Source organism: Coloeus monedula (genome assembly GCF_965178545.1).
Source record: "Coloeus monedula genome assembly, chromosome: 5".
Classification (NCBI taxonomy): domain Eukaryota; kingdom Metazoa; phylum Chordata; class Aves; order Passeriformes; family Corvidae; genus Coloeus; species Coloeus monedula.
This window is the reverse complement of record NC_138785.1, coordinates 21,531,025-21,548,022: the sequence shown is the minus strand read 5'-3', so window position 1 is coordinate 21,548,022 and position 16,998 is coordinate 21,531,025. Positions and strand designations below refer to the sequence as shown.

At 39.0% G+C, this 16,998-nt stretch overlaps 1 protein-coding gene across 1 annotated transcript in view; it reads right to left on the bottom strand.

Moving 5' to 3' along the window:
* Positions 1-445: 445 nt before the first annotated feature.
* The window catches only part of CCSER1 (coiled-coil serine rich protein 1), a gene marked incomplete at both ends in the record, with an annotated part of 543,822 nt that continues 527,269 nt past the window's right edge, over positions 446-16,998 (bottom strand). Inside the window, one exon of the mRNA XM_082281877.1 lies at positions 446-931. Coding sequence (XP_082138003.1) covers positions 446-931 — 486 coding nt within the window. The remainder of the gene's footprint in view (positions 932-16,998) is intronic.

Below are 16,998 nucleotides of genomic sequence, written 5' to 3'. Positions count from 1 at the left end.
ATTTCCCTAATCTCTATGAAATTCAAGAGGGTTTACTAATTACTTACCTATTCATTCTTCACATCTACTTTAACAGTAATATTATTAAACATACAGGTATTATTTAAGATCATCTTCTAGAACTTTAGGGAATGATAGTGACTTATAGATGGGAAAAAATATATTTAGCCAATATTGGCCTAGCAGTGCCAGCCAAATGGTCCCATTCATTAAACCCATGGTGACTTCTGCATGACAAATCAGCCCAGTTGTTGAACAATCTCATTCAACCTTTTGCCTTAGTCTAAGGTGGGAAAATATGGAACCTACAGACAATGTCAAATTTTTATTTTATTTTTTTTTCACATGAAAGTAGCAGCAGAAGAGAACTGAAGACAGAGCTCTAGGTGAGCTTACATCCCTCTTTAATCAATTCTCCCTCCATGGCAAGAAAATAAGCACCTTGTTAGCCATCTTGTTGACCTAAAGTCTGTAGCTCTGCCGTGTGTAAATTGTGGTGGAGGAAAACGTTTTTTCTGCTGTACATGTGTAAAGAGATGGGTCCCCTCGGGGGCTGTCCCAGTCTCCCTGTGAAGGTGCTGTGCTGCCGAGGCACAGCAGTTTGGTCTTTGGGAGCTCCTGAGAACATGGGGAAGCCGTCGGCCTTGGATGCTGGCTTTGCTGTACTGGGGGCTGTGACAGCCAAACCGTTCTGGGTGACCTCTGAAGCCAGGGTTTCATACGTGCCTCGGGTGTGCTTGATGACTTCCACGATCTCCTTCTCTTTCAGGAGGCTGCTCAGACACAAATTAGACAGCTGACAGCTCTTGCTTTCATAGGCTGCTGCTTGGTTGCCTGGCAGGCGTCTAAAAGGGTCCTCGGTGGGAGTATGTACTGACTTTCTGTCCCTTGTGCTGAGATTTTGGCTCACCATTCTGACTGGATATGTAGTCTGGGGAAACAAAACAAAACAAAAAAAGTATTAGTAATAGGACACAGTAGAGAAATAGTGTGGAGTACATAAACCACTCCTCACTACACATGAATGGCACATGGGTCTGGCAGATTAAAATGAAAGAAAACTCTCGGTTGCTGGTAAAACTTCCAAGGCACTGCTATCATAAAATAGAAGTATTGTTCATTCACATTTAACAGCACTAGAATTGAAAAATGCTTACTGCAGGTAATGATTTGGGCATTTTCCTTATCAAGGGAGGATTTTTTTTTCAGAACATACTAAATAGATAAAAAGTTTCCATGAATTGTAAGCAGATTTTCAAAAGCATTCACATAGTGAAACAAAGAGAATTTTGATCGCATAGAGTTCAACACTTAATACGCTCAAATCCTTACAAAATCTAAAGAACATATTTTGTAAATATCTCCATGACTTGGTTAAGCTTAGAACATGCTCAATTTTCATTGTCCCTTGAATGCAGGTGTTCTGTTGTGTATTTACAAATCAATACATGCCAAAATTCTCTGCCAGAGAAAAGCAAAAATTTTATTTCATGCTGCCTGGAAAAAATATGATGTAAGCATGTTACCATCTTCTGATGCTGTGCAAGCATGCATGCATCTGATTTTGTTGAAATGATGGTAATTTATCTGTGCACGGCAAATCAGATCACTGCAGACTTTCAGTGTGTACCTGGCGCAATGGTTCATACTGTCCCTAGAACACCTGACTGGGGAGGAGATGATGGTACATCTTCCCAAGTAATGGCTAAAGCAACTGGTTAATTTGAAACCAAAGTCCAATTTGGCTCCTTACAGGTTTTCTGCAACAGAACTCTGAAAGGACATAGGAGCAGCTTCTTGACATTTACATTGACATATGGGCTCTGATGTTGCCGAACAAAGCTGAGAGAATAAAAAATATTACCAAGCCTTACAACAGTACTTGGCTAAAAATATTTCAGGATGTTTCCAAGATTCCACAGGAAACTCAGATAGATTGTATCAGAATGAATTGTATCACTTCACATGCATTTCTATTTTAGGCAACACAGAAGAATGATACAGTCAGTATTCACAGCTTAAATCCTTTTTTTAGTGCAGGCAGGCTAATGGTCATGATTCCATGCAGAGCCATGTGCAGGTTTGGGTACAAGGATTGCAGTGCATTTAAGGCATCAGAGATGATATTTTAAAAAAAATTATTAGTACTGAAACATCATTTTCCCCCACTTTATTTAGTGCTGATTGCACCCAGATTCATAAATGGGAGTAGAACACTTCAGGAAAACATTACTTTCAAGTTTTTACACCTACAGCACACATGGTGTTGAAATGAAATTCCATGTAGCATATCCTTCTTGGGAGGGCCTGTCTGTAAGTTCAAATGCTTCTCATTTAGTTATTTATTATTTATTTATTTCCATGTCAGTAAATACAATCTTCCTACTGGGACAAGAGAGTCCAATTTAATGCCCTGTCAAAAATCCATGCATTTATTGTAAGGAATGTTTCCAGAGTTACCATATGTCACCCTTTATCTTTGAAAACCTAAAGATCGATACAGAACCTTAGAGGAACATCATGGTGGGACCTCCAGTCTATCCTGAACTTCTGGTTAACTCCAGTTTATCCCTCTGGAGATTTATGGTCCTTAACCATCTCTTAAGGACCTTCATCAATGTAATCTGTACAGCCTTCTCCACTAAGATTTTTTCACCCTATTACCTTTACTTTTAGAAAAGGTCTTCCTAATGTCTAAACCATATCTTTCCGGCTTCAAGATCATTCCTTTTCTCTCTCTCATGAAAATGAAGAAAGAATTATTGTTTGATCTTGAATACCTGTTTATGTCTTCAAAGAATTGCTGTCAAGCAATGCCTTCATCCTCTCTGCTCTAGAATAAAAAACTACCACATTGATCTTTTCTCACCGGTCTCATCTGCTAGACTCTGAGTCATTCACACTTGTCTTCTTTACAGATTCCCTTTAGTAATTCCACTATTTTTTTCTTGAATTAGAAGGCTCAGGAGTACAGTACTGAAGGTAATCCCCCACCATTATGAAGCAGAACAAACACTATTAATCCTATGAAGGACTTCTTCATCTGCTTCTTATTAATTACTCCAGTAGGAGGTTAGTAATTTTATTTGGCAACAGCATGAAATTGTTCATTCGTGTTCATCTAGTTGTCCACAATAGTTTCACGATTTTTTAATGCAAAATTATGTCTAAGTGCAGCTGATTATTATCACCTAGATTTTTTTAATATTGCTTTTTTAACCTGATGAAACACTGTTATGACTGTAGCACTGGGGGTGTTTCTTTCCTCTTCCTTATCAAGGTTATATTTCACATGAAATATTTTCAATTTAGAAAATAAATGCTGCGTTTATAGGTCTGGGAAATATTCGCTTCTGGTTGCTGGCTGATGGGGGGGGGAGACAATGTGTGTGTATGTATGAATAAATATTTAATAATATATATGTGGTATGGGAAGGTCTTAGTTTTGTGAAGCTGTAACTTGCTGAAATTCCCCTCCTATTGAATAATTAAACAAATACCAGGTGGCGACAAATTAAGAGCTAACTTACCTACATTTTAAAACATCAGTAGTAATTCAGACTATGCCATCAGAATTTTAAGAAATTGTTTTGGCCCCGTCCCCAGCAATAAGATAATAGGATGGTTAACAAGGAAAGACAGACTCATTCTATCAGATGCATAGTTACGCATCAAATGAGCAGAGATTTTAACAGAAACACTGCCAAAACCCAATACTACTGTTGTTATCTATGACAAATTACTGAAGAATAGCTTCTAATCAGGAAAAGAGAGAACGGTTGTCAGATGGGAGTCAAAATCCACATGAAATCCTCTCCCCTCTCCTCATCCCAATAACATTATTCTCTCTCCAAAATATTGTCAATAAAAAGTCCAATGCTGCTTTGATTTTCATGCAAGTTTGGTTTTTTTTTTGGTGTGATTCTAGCATTGTTATAAAGATTGCAACCTACAGAGTTGAAATTAATTAATTGTTCTTTTGATGAATTCAGATAATTTTGCTTGAAAGAATGCAGTGCAACCAAGTTTTCTTGCTGGTCCATTTTACAGTTATTTAGGATCCTCATGAACTGGTCAGAATAAGAAAAACGTCCCAGAATGAGATGCACAAAAGCCACACATGCCATACCAAAAAGAACCCCAAATCAAACCGACTTTGGACAAACTTAAACATTTATTTTTAACCTATTTCTCCTTATCTTCCTGCAAATGATTAATGCAAAACTTTCAGTGCTGAACTTTCAGGTACCAACCACATTCTCTGAACATTAGACACAAGCGAGCAAAGCCACAATCCCAACGCATCTGTTGGCCAATTTGAAGGCTGAGTCCTTGTCCAAAGCTGAAGGTGGCTTCGTGCCAGTCGTGCTCCAGCCCAGCCTAGAGCAGCTGCAGGGCTGCTGTAAACTGCTGCTTGGCAGAGCTCCAAGGAGCCGATCTGCCAGCTGGTGACTGCTGAAGCAAAAAATCCATTCATCTTTTTCCCTTTTATTTTTCAGTAGCTTAGCTAGAACCAACAATTTCCCTGCCCCAGAAATCCCCAGTGCCACTCTGTAGTCTGCCTAACTGTGGACCCAGGAAATGGGTTGCAATTAGGATGCAAATGGGGTTCTGAAATTTCTTTCAAAAGTAGCCCATTTTAAATACGTGCAGAGGAAAGAAAAGGCCCCCTTTGTTGTTTCAAAAATGTCTTAACCCTTAAGAAAACATCTGGATTTGAATTTCCTGCTCATATTAAACATACTCACAAGAAGTGCATGCCTCCATGCTTGAGTCTATTTCTCAAAAGGAAAAAAATATTTTATTAAACTCTGATTGGCTGTAAAATTTTTGTAAGTTTGTATTATGATCACTTGTGCTTTAAGGTACATAAATGTGAAAAAGTTTGAAATACTTTACGTTTGATTATTCCACAGTAGCACTAAATAAATTAGGATTGAACCAAAATGGGAAAGTTAATATTCTTAAAATATTCTTTCCCTAATTTTTTTTGAGGGTTCATTTTTTGCAATCGGAAGTCTAGCAACTTTTTCTTATATTAAGAAAAAAACCCAACTCATATAGTAATGCTTCAACAACTCAGCATAAAGTAATGAAAATGTACTACTTTTATAGAAAGCTCCAGAAGGAAATGTTATAAACAAAACACTGCAGCCATTCATCACTTTCCATTTTCAAAGCCAATGAGTGAAATATGACAAGAGTTAACAACAAGACAACACTGCTGCAGGACATTTGAAAATGAATATTGTTTCCAACTGTCTGGTGATAAAGTACTAATAAAAAATGACAGGAAAAGACATGAATTACAAAAACACCCCAAAAAGGGTGCAGATTTTTAAGATGTCTGTGCCCATAGGCATTTGGGAGTCTTAGACACCTATAATGTAATTCTTCCAAGTACAGCAACTTTCTTAAATACATCATTCTGACAGCCAACATAGAGAATAAAACCAAACAAAACACACTCTCATCAGTGTACCTGCTGCACCCTGACAACCAAACAATGGTGCATTTGAAGAACATAGTTTTACCACCCCAAAGGATTTTACACTTTCAGAGGTGTTAATGGAAGCACACTATAGAGAGCAATTATTCTGACAGAAACCTGAAGACTTTCTGGATTCTGTCATGTTTTCTACTGCTTAATTACTTTGTGTTTGCAGATACACGAAGAATGTAAAATGTGTTCTCCAATGTAATATTTACTACACAGCCCAGCACGGCTCCCTTGGCCCTTGTCAGGTCTCAGCTGGATTGCAGCACCTTCCGCAGAACTGTCTCCATTTGCAGCCTAGCCCAGAATTCATAAAATACAAAGCAACATAAAGGAGTCCAGACACAAAACAAGGTGCTATAGCTCTGTATTTCTTTTAAGGTTGGAAAGGATGAAGCCTTTCATGATGCTTTTGAATTTATACACCTTCAGATGCCTTTTGCAGTTCTGACAGTTTATATAAGTGCAGATCTAATTTACCAAAACACAGGTTAACTCAGTGCTTTGATATGCTACATCTGTCACTATGTCAGCTTCTTAATTTCTACACCTCCTCACTTTTGTGCTTACCAGCTTCCAGCCTAGAGATGATCCATCACAAAATGTAATTTAGCTGCAGCAGGTAATTGCTCTTCATTCAAGTCTCTTAAAAATCACTCACTCTTACTGATTTCAGTAGCACCTGGACTGAGAGAGTAGCGTTTACAATCCAGACCTGCATCTATTGAACATCTGATGCTGCCTTCTGGCAACATGGGACAAATGAAAGAAATAAAGTCCAGTGTGGCAAAATAAGGCATGGACTTGTATCAAGAGGTTATGGGTAAGGACCAGCTGCTGATCAATGTGTCAACTCTACTGTTGGCCTTTATAAAATGAATGCAATCAATATAAATCACAAACATTTTTCTTTCCGCCTTTCATTTCCTTACTGAAAGCAAAAATTATGAGATACTAAAATGCTGCCTCTTTGCCATGAGGCCATTTAAACAAACAGGCAAATTGAATAAAAGTTAACTATAGTGGTGAGTTAATGTCCTAAAGGAATTTTATGGTAGTGATGCTACAATGCAATAAGTAACAGACTGAGTGCTTAAATAAGATCTTCATCTTCTCACAACATGGAATTATCCTTGACAAATTTTATTTATCTGAGTAATAATGCACAGTTAAGGCAACAAGGTGCAAAAGGATGCAATACTATTTTATAAAGCAGGAAGAAAACAGCAAAGAATTTCCCATTAATTTCTAGTAACAGTAAATCACTGGTCTGCATTCTCAATACTGCATTTCAAGGAAATGGAAGTAACTGGAAGATTTTTCTCATTAGGAAAGCTAAGAGAAAATTTTGCATTTTACAGCTGTTTGCCACACCTTCCAAATAAAACAATTGGAACTTTGAAGCTGTTAATCACATTCTTCAAAAATACTACAAAATTCATTTAGATGATACTGAATACACCTTGTTATACCCTATGGCTTAAAACTCTAAATAACTGCAAAAACACTTATGAAAATGAAAGCTACTAAATAGTGTGAATCCTTCAATGACAGAACTACCAAACAGCAGGATATTCTATGTGAGATAACAAGTATTTCTCAGTCTGCATCCAAGTCTTCCCCAAGATCAGAAAGTCAAAACAGAAAAGTTTCTTATGTTGTAATAGGAGAAAAAAATGGTAAAAAAGATGCAATAGACTTTTACACACATTTAAAAAATCTGTTAAATCCCTAACCTAAACATCCTGTCTTTAGCAAATACTAGCTCCCCTATCTCCAGCAATTCTCATAACACCTCTGCCTCTACTGAAGCCTGTAGCCTCTTTTTTTCCTGATCTTGTATCCCCTCAGATTCTTTGGGCAGACACAGCTATTGCAGCCATGATGAGGAAGATCTCTTCATTAAGCTCTTTTTACACACAGGCTCCACTGTTGGTTACCCAGGCAGCAGAGCCTACAGTAAGATGCTCAAGTCAAACTTGCCCTTGGACCCCCCAGGCTGCATTCCAGGAGACTGGATAAGCCCCATGTTCACCCAGCACTTTGGGTCTCACTATCTCTGTGCAACCCAAGAAATTAGGGCCACTTGGGCAACACTTTTAGCTACAGTCATATAGAAAGCTAGAGGTGCATACAGCCAAGGTCCTCTTTTGCATAACTGATGCAAAATGAACTGATAGGAAAGGAGAAGTGGAACCACGGGAACACAAGGATCACTTCAAAAGACCACAGTTAGTGCAATGTGGGCAGTGAAGTAAGACACAAAGGTCCTGAGGAAACACTAAGGGAGTTTGCTCCGGAATTACAAGCAGGAAACCTGCACAAGTGCTAATTAGCCCTTCTGAAAGCATGTGCTACTCAGCTGACATTTATTGCTATGCTGACAGGGAGTTCTGGCTTTGCAAGCCAAGCCAGTATTTCTGTTCAGCATTTCATGTGCCATGCAGACATAAGAAGTTGTTCAAGGATCTCTGCCTTCTGCCTTACCTATTTTACTGACGACCAGCTGTCTGAAAGCTGTGAAGCCCATTTCCAGCCTCAGGCCTGGCATGTGGTCACCAAAACCCGATTTTTCTAGATCATCTGAATTAAAACTGACTTGCGGGTGGCAAGTACCTTGGACAGCTACTCATACATGCTTAGCCTCTACTAAGTTTCCAATTATACTATTATTTATTTTCTTAATCTAATATCACCTAACATGATTTCCCAGCGTACCAGAAATTCCATATATAAAATGAAATTCATATGGTGATGTATTCCCTCAGATAATACACCAGGACACAGCAGCCTTAGTGGCTGTTGTGGTAGTCTCAGAAAGATTTTAATATGCAGTGTATGGTTGCTTATATCCTATATTGCTCTTTATCTGAAAAATACTTTTAGGAAAAGAAAGTAAAACTATAGATATTATATTTACAGATGTTATGTTCAGGATAAGAATCTTAATACTTTGGCATGTGAGACTTTTGCTTTAATAGCTGGGCATATTATAGGGTCTCAAATCTATTGTGTCTCTGTATATTTTTTGTATCACATATATATATACTTATCATATATACTTAATCATATATACTTATCTTTGAGTTCAGGACTTTCTCGTCTACCTTTCAATTAGTGAATGCCACAAATCAGATTTCTAATGAATGTCTGCCTTCTGAAATAAGCACTGCTTGCTTTTTCATAAAAGAACACACAAAACCCCAGATGGATTGTACTTAGCCAACACTGATCTTTTTTCATTACATTATTTAACAACAATAAAAAATCCTTCTATTAAATTTCCATAAATGAGTTCCATAAATTAGCATCCTTATTGTTGAAAGCAGTAAGGGCTGAACTTATAAGTACAGTGGGGGAAATCGCATACATTGGCAAATGATGATCACTTACTGTCATATTAATCAGCAACGCTGTCCCTCAGGTCAATATACAGTCTGCAAAGGAGAAATCAGCAGACTAATGCAAAGGGCAAATTTTATCCTGATGGCAAGAAAAGAAATCCTAATTGCCCTTAAATTGACATGACTTTTTATTTTTATGATGAGATTACTGAGACCAAAATATTTTTGAAGGGAAAGAAAAAATATTCTTTTTATTTTAATATCTAGATATGAGGGCACCTGTTTTATGAATGAAATATCACAGAGTAGTCAGATTTTTTTATCCCAAAAGTAAATTTTTATAATTAGGCCTTTTTTTGTGGTTAGGCCAAAAGACTGTAACATAACTACAATCAGTCTCTAGGCTTAACTTGTTGGGTTTAGTGTTTTGAACAAGATGAAAAGATAGACTCCTATGACAGGATAAAGCATTACTATTCCAGAAAGATACTGACTCCCCACTGTAGGATTCAGTCAGGAAAAAATCCTGTATGAAGTTTGCATCATAGGCCATCACTCAGTGAATTAAACTTCATTCATAACAGAAAATTTCCCTTCAAATATTATCTTCAAAGATCTTACTATCTACGATGGTTATAAATTTATGTTGTGTGAATCACTCCATGCCTAGTTTTTTTAAAGGCACTGACAATCTTAGAAATAGCAAAATTACAAATAAGATTCTCTTGGAATAGGGAATATCTCTACCTTTTTTTTTTTTTTAATCAATGACCCAAGAATGTTTTGGCCTTGTTGGTATGGAATTGGCTCATATAAATTCTGCTCTCTAATCTCCATCTGTCAGTATCAAATATATTTACAGCAAGAAAATCCTGTCAGAGAGAGGAAAGGGACTCCCAGACAAGGGGTGTATGTAGTTGTAAAGGAAATGTGACCTCCACAAGGAATCCATACAACTGATTTACATGAAAGAGAAGTTGCTTTAACAAAACAGTGTTTGCACTTGAATGATGTAATCACAGAGCCATAGAATGGTTTGGGTTGGAAGGGACATTAAACATCACCTTGTTCCAACCCTCCTGCCACAGCCAGGGACACCTTCCACTAGACCAGGTTGCTCAAAGACCCATCCAACCTAGTCCTCAACACTTCAGGATGGAGGATCCCCAGCTTCTCTGGGCCATCTGTTCCAGTGCTTCACTACCCTCTGAGTAAAAATTTCTTCCCAATATCTAGTCTAAATCGATCCTCTTTTAGTTTGAAACCATTCCTCCTTGCCCTGTCACTGTATTTCCATGCAAAAAGTCACCCTTCCTCTTTTTCTAAGCCCCCTTTAAGTATGGGAACGAGCTGTCAGGTGTCTCCAGAGTGTTCCTTTCTCCAAGATGAACAGTCTCAGCTCTCTCAGCCTGTTTTCAGAGGAGAGGTGCTCCACCCTTCTGATCATCTCTGGACATACTCCAAGAGGTCCATATTCTACCTATGAGGTTGGGGACCTCACAGCTGGATGCAATACTCCAGGTGGGGTCCCATGAGTGCAGAGTAGGGGTGCAGAATCAACCCCCTTGACCTGCTGACCACTGCTTTTGGTGCAGCCCAGCAGGTTTGGTTTCTGAGATGCGAGTGCACATTGCCGGGTCACATCAAGCTTATTCACCAGCACCCCTGAGTCCTTCTCCTCATCCATTCTCTGCCCAGCCTGTGTTTGTGTTTTGGATTGACCTGACCCACTTGCAGCACCTTGCACTTGGCCTTGTTGAACTTCCTGAGGTTCCCATGGGCCCACCTCTCCAGCCTGTCCAGGTCCCTCTGGACACCATCCCTTCCCTCCAGCGTGTCAACCACACCACACAGCTTGGTGTCATCAGCAAGCTTGCTGAGGGTGCTCCCCACCCCACTGTCCATCACCAACAGTGATGTTAAACAGGGCTGGTCCCAACACCGACCCCTGAGGTCACCAATTGTCACTGGGCTCCACCCAGACACTGAGCCATTGACCACAACTCTTTGAGTGTGACCATCCAGCCAACTCCTTATCCACTCAGGAGTCTATCCATCACATCCATGTTTCTCCAGTTCAGAGACAAGGATGTCACATGGGATGGTGTGAGATTCTTTGCACGAGCCCAGGTAGATTATATCACTTGCTCTTTCCTAATCCACCTGTAACCCTGTCACAGAAGGCCACCAGATTTGTCAGGCGCAATTTGCCCTTAGCAAAGCCATGCTGGCTGTCATCAATCCATTATGCTCTAAAAATATCCAAAACCTTATCTCCTTACATTTCTATATTGTGTACAGTTGGTGGAGATAGAAATTTTCCTTTACTGTATAATTTCAGAGAAACCAGGTTTCACATAGGTGAGATAACCCATCAGATAAGTACATGAAATAACCTCTTTCTGCCTACACTAGCAGCTTACACAAAAGAAGAAAAATATTTCATGGCATTTTTACTCTACCTCTCTAAGGGTCCATTCAGCTCAGCTCTCTTTAACACAGCTAATGCAGGACAGCATTCATGATGAGACACACTGCTCAGTATTCAGGAAAATTGACTCTAACAAGGTAAAGCTATTTTATATATTTAATGTATTTTAAGGCCAGAAAATGCCACCATAACATCTTGTTTGCCCTTCTCTGCAGTAGGAGCCACAGATTTCTCTTGGTGAAATCAGGTAATCCAGAAGAGGGGGTGGAATTACACCATAATTTAGAAAACCAAAAGTAATGGAGAATGCATTTTATTTCTTCTTAATCCACTAAAATATTTTTATAACAATGCTATCTAGGTCCTTACTGGAAGTGTTGCTACATTCTGGTGACAAATCCTACATTAGTATTTGAAAAAGAAAAAGTAGGCATATTGCTGCTGACAAAACTTCCACTAGGAGATAGTGTGTCTACAGAGCAGAGGGGACAAATGTCTAAGACATTTAGGAATACACAATTCTTGGAGAAAGTGCTGGTTGGATTTGGAGCTAAGCCTGTCTGGAGAAAGTTTTGGTTATTTAAGTAGTCTATTGATGATTTAATTTGAAGAATTCAGATTTGAAGGCCTTATTCTCTTACATGCATGATTATATAGGATGCATGACCATGAGGAGCCCAATACAGCCTTCAAATGAGAAAGAACCCAAAACTTAAAAGAACCCCAAAACCCATAGCAGCAAATCATGTTACTTAGAAAAGTAACCTTCCCTTCTATCTTACTTCCCTGGAAATATGAAGGAGAAAAAAGAAGGGCAGTTATTTCAAAATATTCAGATAAAAGCCCCTTATTTTCTTCAGCAAAACTACATTACACAAACTTAAAATGGGAAAATGAACAAAAGAAAACAAAACCATAAACAAACATTAATTGAAATTTCATTTTTTGCCTTTCCTTCTAGGAGAACCAACATCAAAAACTTTGGCAAAAATACTGGAATACTTCTACTGGTTTCTGCTTCTCTATTCCTACGCCTAGCCTAGGGAAAGTTAGCAAGATTGTATTTCATATTATACCTCCAACTTTCTGTAATAAAGCACATAGGAAGGCACTTACCTACTGCCTGTTACAGCATACCCTTTCTCTGTAAAAGGTTACACTTTCTTTTCTTTGCAGCCCATAATGTCAGTTTCTCACTTGAAAAAAACAAAAAGTAATAGATGATTTGCTCACCACTATCACCAGGGCTGAAGCTCTGAAGTATGCTGGACCAGTGCATCAGTCCTAAAGAAGACCAGAAGAGTTTACAGCTAAATCTGGCAGGGAACACAAACTTTTCCAAGGGGTGAGTCTTTTTGCCAGTTTAAGTGGCATGACCTGTATGGCTTGCGGTCAAGCCATTCAAGCAACAAACAGCTCTCAAAACACTCTCTAGAGAGATCTCTGACCTGACCATCAGACTTTCTGCTGCAAACTGAAATCCCTTCCAAGTATTTGAAGCTGAATTCCTCAATTTCTCACTGTTTTCCCTCATCAGCCAAAACAGCACATTTTTTTAAATGGCTGCTTACCTACAAAGCATCCATTTAATGTAACCCACAGGCAGTGAACCAGGCTTCTGGTTGAGAGGTACCAAAAACACTTAAACTGGCCAAAAATTTAGCTGATACAGCAAAAAATTTAGCCAGTATGGCCAAAACTGTGCTTCAACTCAGGAAGCAACAAGCAGGATAAGAAAACCTTGTACACAGACAACAAAGCTGTCTACAACAACATCCCAGACACTCCAATTAACTGTAGAGTGCGAGATAAAAGATAAGCAATGTTTGAAATCCATGAAGGAGGACAATGTGCATGCACACACTCACACCCACCCTGAGGACTGACAAAAGATAGTCTCCCATTTGACTGACATCCACCAACTCCTAAAAACCTATAAAGCACACATGAACAACTCCCAGAATATCCCGACTCGAAGCAGTTTGTGTAGGCTATGCTTACCATGCAGAAGTAATCATTATTTGGGATGGAATGTCTTACAAGCTGCCTGTCTCACCTCTGGATTTCTGCCTCTCAGCCATTGGCAAATTGCTCCCCTCACTTGTGTAAACCTTGCAGGAAACAGGGAATACTCTATAATTCAGGGCACACCCCCACTCTGCTGCCTCCAGAAGTTCAGCTAGTGCATGTTATCTACCTTTCAGTCTCTTAAACACAATCTCTGTTGTGATCTGGAAGATGCTTAGGCACTAGTTTGACAGTTCTTTGCTCTGGTCCCAAAGTAAAATCCTTCCCCAGCTGTGGAAAGAGAGATTGATTAAGCAGGGTGTCCTGGAGTAAAAACAAATACACTGATGACTATACTATTAGGTGTGCTGAAAAAGCACCCTTATCTTGTCTACTTGTAGGAATATCAAGTAGAAGTTTTGAAAACCCCAATTCGCAAACACTTTCCTATCAACCAGAAGTAAATATGACGAATCAAGTTTTGGGGCATTGGAGCACATTGGAACCCAACCCAGTGTATTTGTCCTAACATATACCTAATTTATGGCTGCCAGGATAGTCCCAAGATTGCATTTCCCTCCAACTGGCTGAGCAACTGCATGGAGAGCCACGAGTAACCTCAGGAATTCTGGCAAGCAGTAGGACACCCACCAACTGGTACCTGCCACATGCAATAAACAGCTCACAGTCACCCTGTCAGAGCAGTCTCAACAGCTCACCTCCACAGGCCAAACAGGTTAACAGCTGACTCCTGGCTTTCCATGTAGGAATAATTACACACTTCTCAGCACACAAACTCCCATGCTGACATCTGCCTGCATAGTGCTAGGGAAGGAAATGAAATGCAGAAGCTCTACACCAAACCTGATTACCCCAAACTTGCAACACAGCCCAGCCACCCCAACCAGTTATCCTGTAGTGCACAGTACATTGCTGCTTTGGGAAAACTCAGGTTCAAGAAGCACCCCTGTTTCATCTTTCTCTTCCTTGTCCCTCTCTTTTTCCATTTCCTCATTTTCCTCGAGGCACAGCTACAAGGAAGAAGAACTTGCAGCTTGCAGTTGCTTCTATGCCAAAAGTCAATCTGTCCAACAGTCACAGTGACAGCACGTCGAATACTGACAACAGAAAATGTTGAATGTGCTTGAGTGCCAGGCTGCAGTGCAGAGAACTGCTCCTGCCCCGAGCTCCAAAGAATTTGAACAACCCTGCCAGAAGAGGAGCAGACTATCAAAGCTGGAGACGTGCTCTGTCTGCAAGCTTGACCAGGGACATGACACTCTCTGATTCCCTTTCCATGAACTACCCTCTCTTGAAATGTGGGAAACACACAGGCACTTGAAATCTTTTCATGAGATGCAGTGATATATGGAGTAAACTGTGTTGCAAAAAACCCCTCAGACTGACTCCTTTGCACACTGGATTTGAATTGAAATGGGGATCTTAACTTTTCAGACTGCTTCCCTTTAAATTCAGAAAAGCATGTGTAGGAAAATAAGTAATAAGCAGCTGCTATGGAGAAAGAAAAGCACTCTCAGTACCTGAAGAGGAATGGTGAAGGTGTATGTGAACACAAATCTTTATATGTGAAGGAAAATCCATCCCATGCCAATGAAGAAATGAAATTGTCTCTCAATAGCAGAAACGTAGGTTCTCCCCTCACTTCAGAAATTACCTAATTGAAAAATAGTCTGCATTTAACAAATTTGATTTCAATATAGGAGCACCATGGCTTTGAAATCTTAATGGTGGATTTATCAAAATTTATGCTGTAAGTTCAACACACACCCTTATGAGAATCTATAACCAAAATGACCAACTGTAAGTTTTCATTAATATTAAAACACATCCTCCTAAAAGCTCTAATAAGGACATATAATATTTTATTTTTCTTTTTTTTTTCCACCTGGTAACAGTCACCAAGCTTTATTTTAGTAAAATTTAAATATCACAATATCACCCTAAAACAAGATCAAGCAGACTTGCATGTTTACATAAAGAAAAATAAAATAAAAAAGTACAAACTTCTCTTTCTATGTTTAGTAGATATTTACACAGAAAAGATATTACTGATTGTTATTTAAGATTCTGCTTAATAAAAATATTTTACTTCCTTCTTGGAGCTTTTAACATTAAATAGTGTTCAAACAATGTTGCCTAGAACAAATCTCACAAATGCAGACAAGGAAAGAACTCACAGAGATATCAAAATACAGAAAGGAAAAAAACCCTTTACCCTAGTGAAAAAAACAATGAATCTCTCACCCACAAGAATTGTAAGAACAGGTCAGGTCACATTGCACAGGTAATATTTTCTATAATGTTGCTAGAAATGCTGAAATGATGTACTGGCTGAATTAGACCATTATAAATATAAATATAAATATAAATATAAATATAAATATATATATAGCAAGTGTAGGTGTGAAATAAAAAGCACACTAAATCTAACTAGTCTACAATGCCATAAACAATACCTATTATATGTTATTTCATTCTCTTGGGAAAGAAATATATGGTAATTTGCTAAGCTATTTTCACTTTATTCTTAACATTTATGGCTATTACTGGTAAAAAGCAACAACAGCCTGACTTTTTAGCATGCAAAATGCTTGATCTGAAAAAGACACATAAAAAAAAATATATGCAGCTTCCCATTTGTACTGTGTCAGCAAAGTCTTTAACTAGGCATTCTTAGTAGAGTGTGCTAATTATAGGTGAATCCTGGTTCTTACAAATTCTCAGGGGAAGACACGGAAATGAGGTACGAGAATGAAATAATTTATAGAGGTGTGGCATTAAAAAAAGCCCCTAATTTCCCTATCTTGCCAAAGCTCTGCGTGTGAATTCCGACACATGCAGAGCATTCCAAAGCCTCTTTCAGAAATGCCCCATATTTAGCAGCTGTGCCTCTGCCCAGGCTTTATTTGCTGTGTTTAACTGTGGTCGTTACTGCTTTGTTCTCAAACATGAGGCTGTAAAAGAATGTCTACATTGTAAGGAATCACCTCAAGCAGTGTATAGCATCCACACAGCATTATTTAAACTTTTGCCCTGGGGACTTTGGGTTCTCTACAGGATATTTCTCTTGGGAACCACACCTTTTAAAATTACAGCAACTAAAACAATCACTGCTTTGCTAGCCAATATGGGGCAGAAGCCTGTGTGTGCAAAACTTACCCCACTACACTAAGTTTTGCACCTTTGCCATCTTTACTGTTTACCTTTCTGCAGCCATCCCTGCTAATTCCCTTGTGCCAGGGTCAGGGTTTGAGTGGCTATGCAGTGAATTAAATAAGGAAGCTGGCATGCCTGAAAACTACATCTTTCAAATCACTACGTGGAAAGTTATTTTTCAACCAGAACAGTTCACTGATCAAATGCTTTCTAGTCACACAAGAAAAGCAGCCAGAGCAACCAGCTAAAGACGAAGAGGGAGACGAAGGTGTGGGGTTTTTTTGAGTTTGTTCGCTTGATTTGATTTTTGGTGTTTTGTTTGTTTGTTTTGTTTTAATGAGAGGGCAGTGATGTTTCAAGTGAAAGCGTGTTATGCAAAACAGTTTGGTGGGGTTCCATCCCCTCCCCTGCCTGAGCTCTGCTGTCAGATGCAGAACACTTCTGCCTCTGTTGTGCTGTGATGCACCAGTGGCATTTGTCCCTGAAGGGAAGGAAGACTCCTGTAGACACAGGGCATTATAAAGCATTCCAGCCACCTCCAG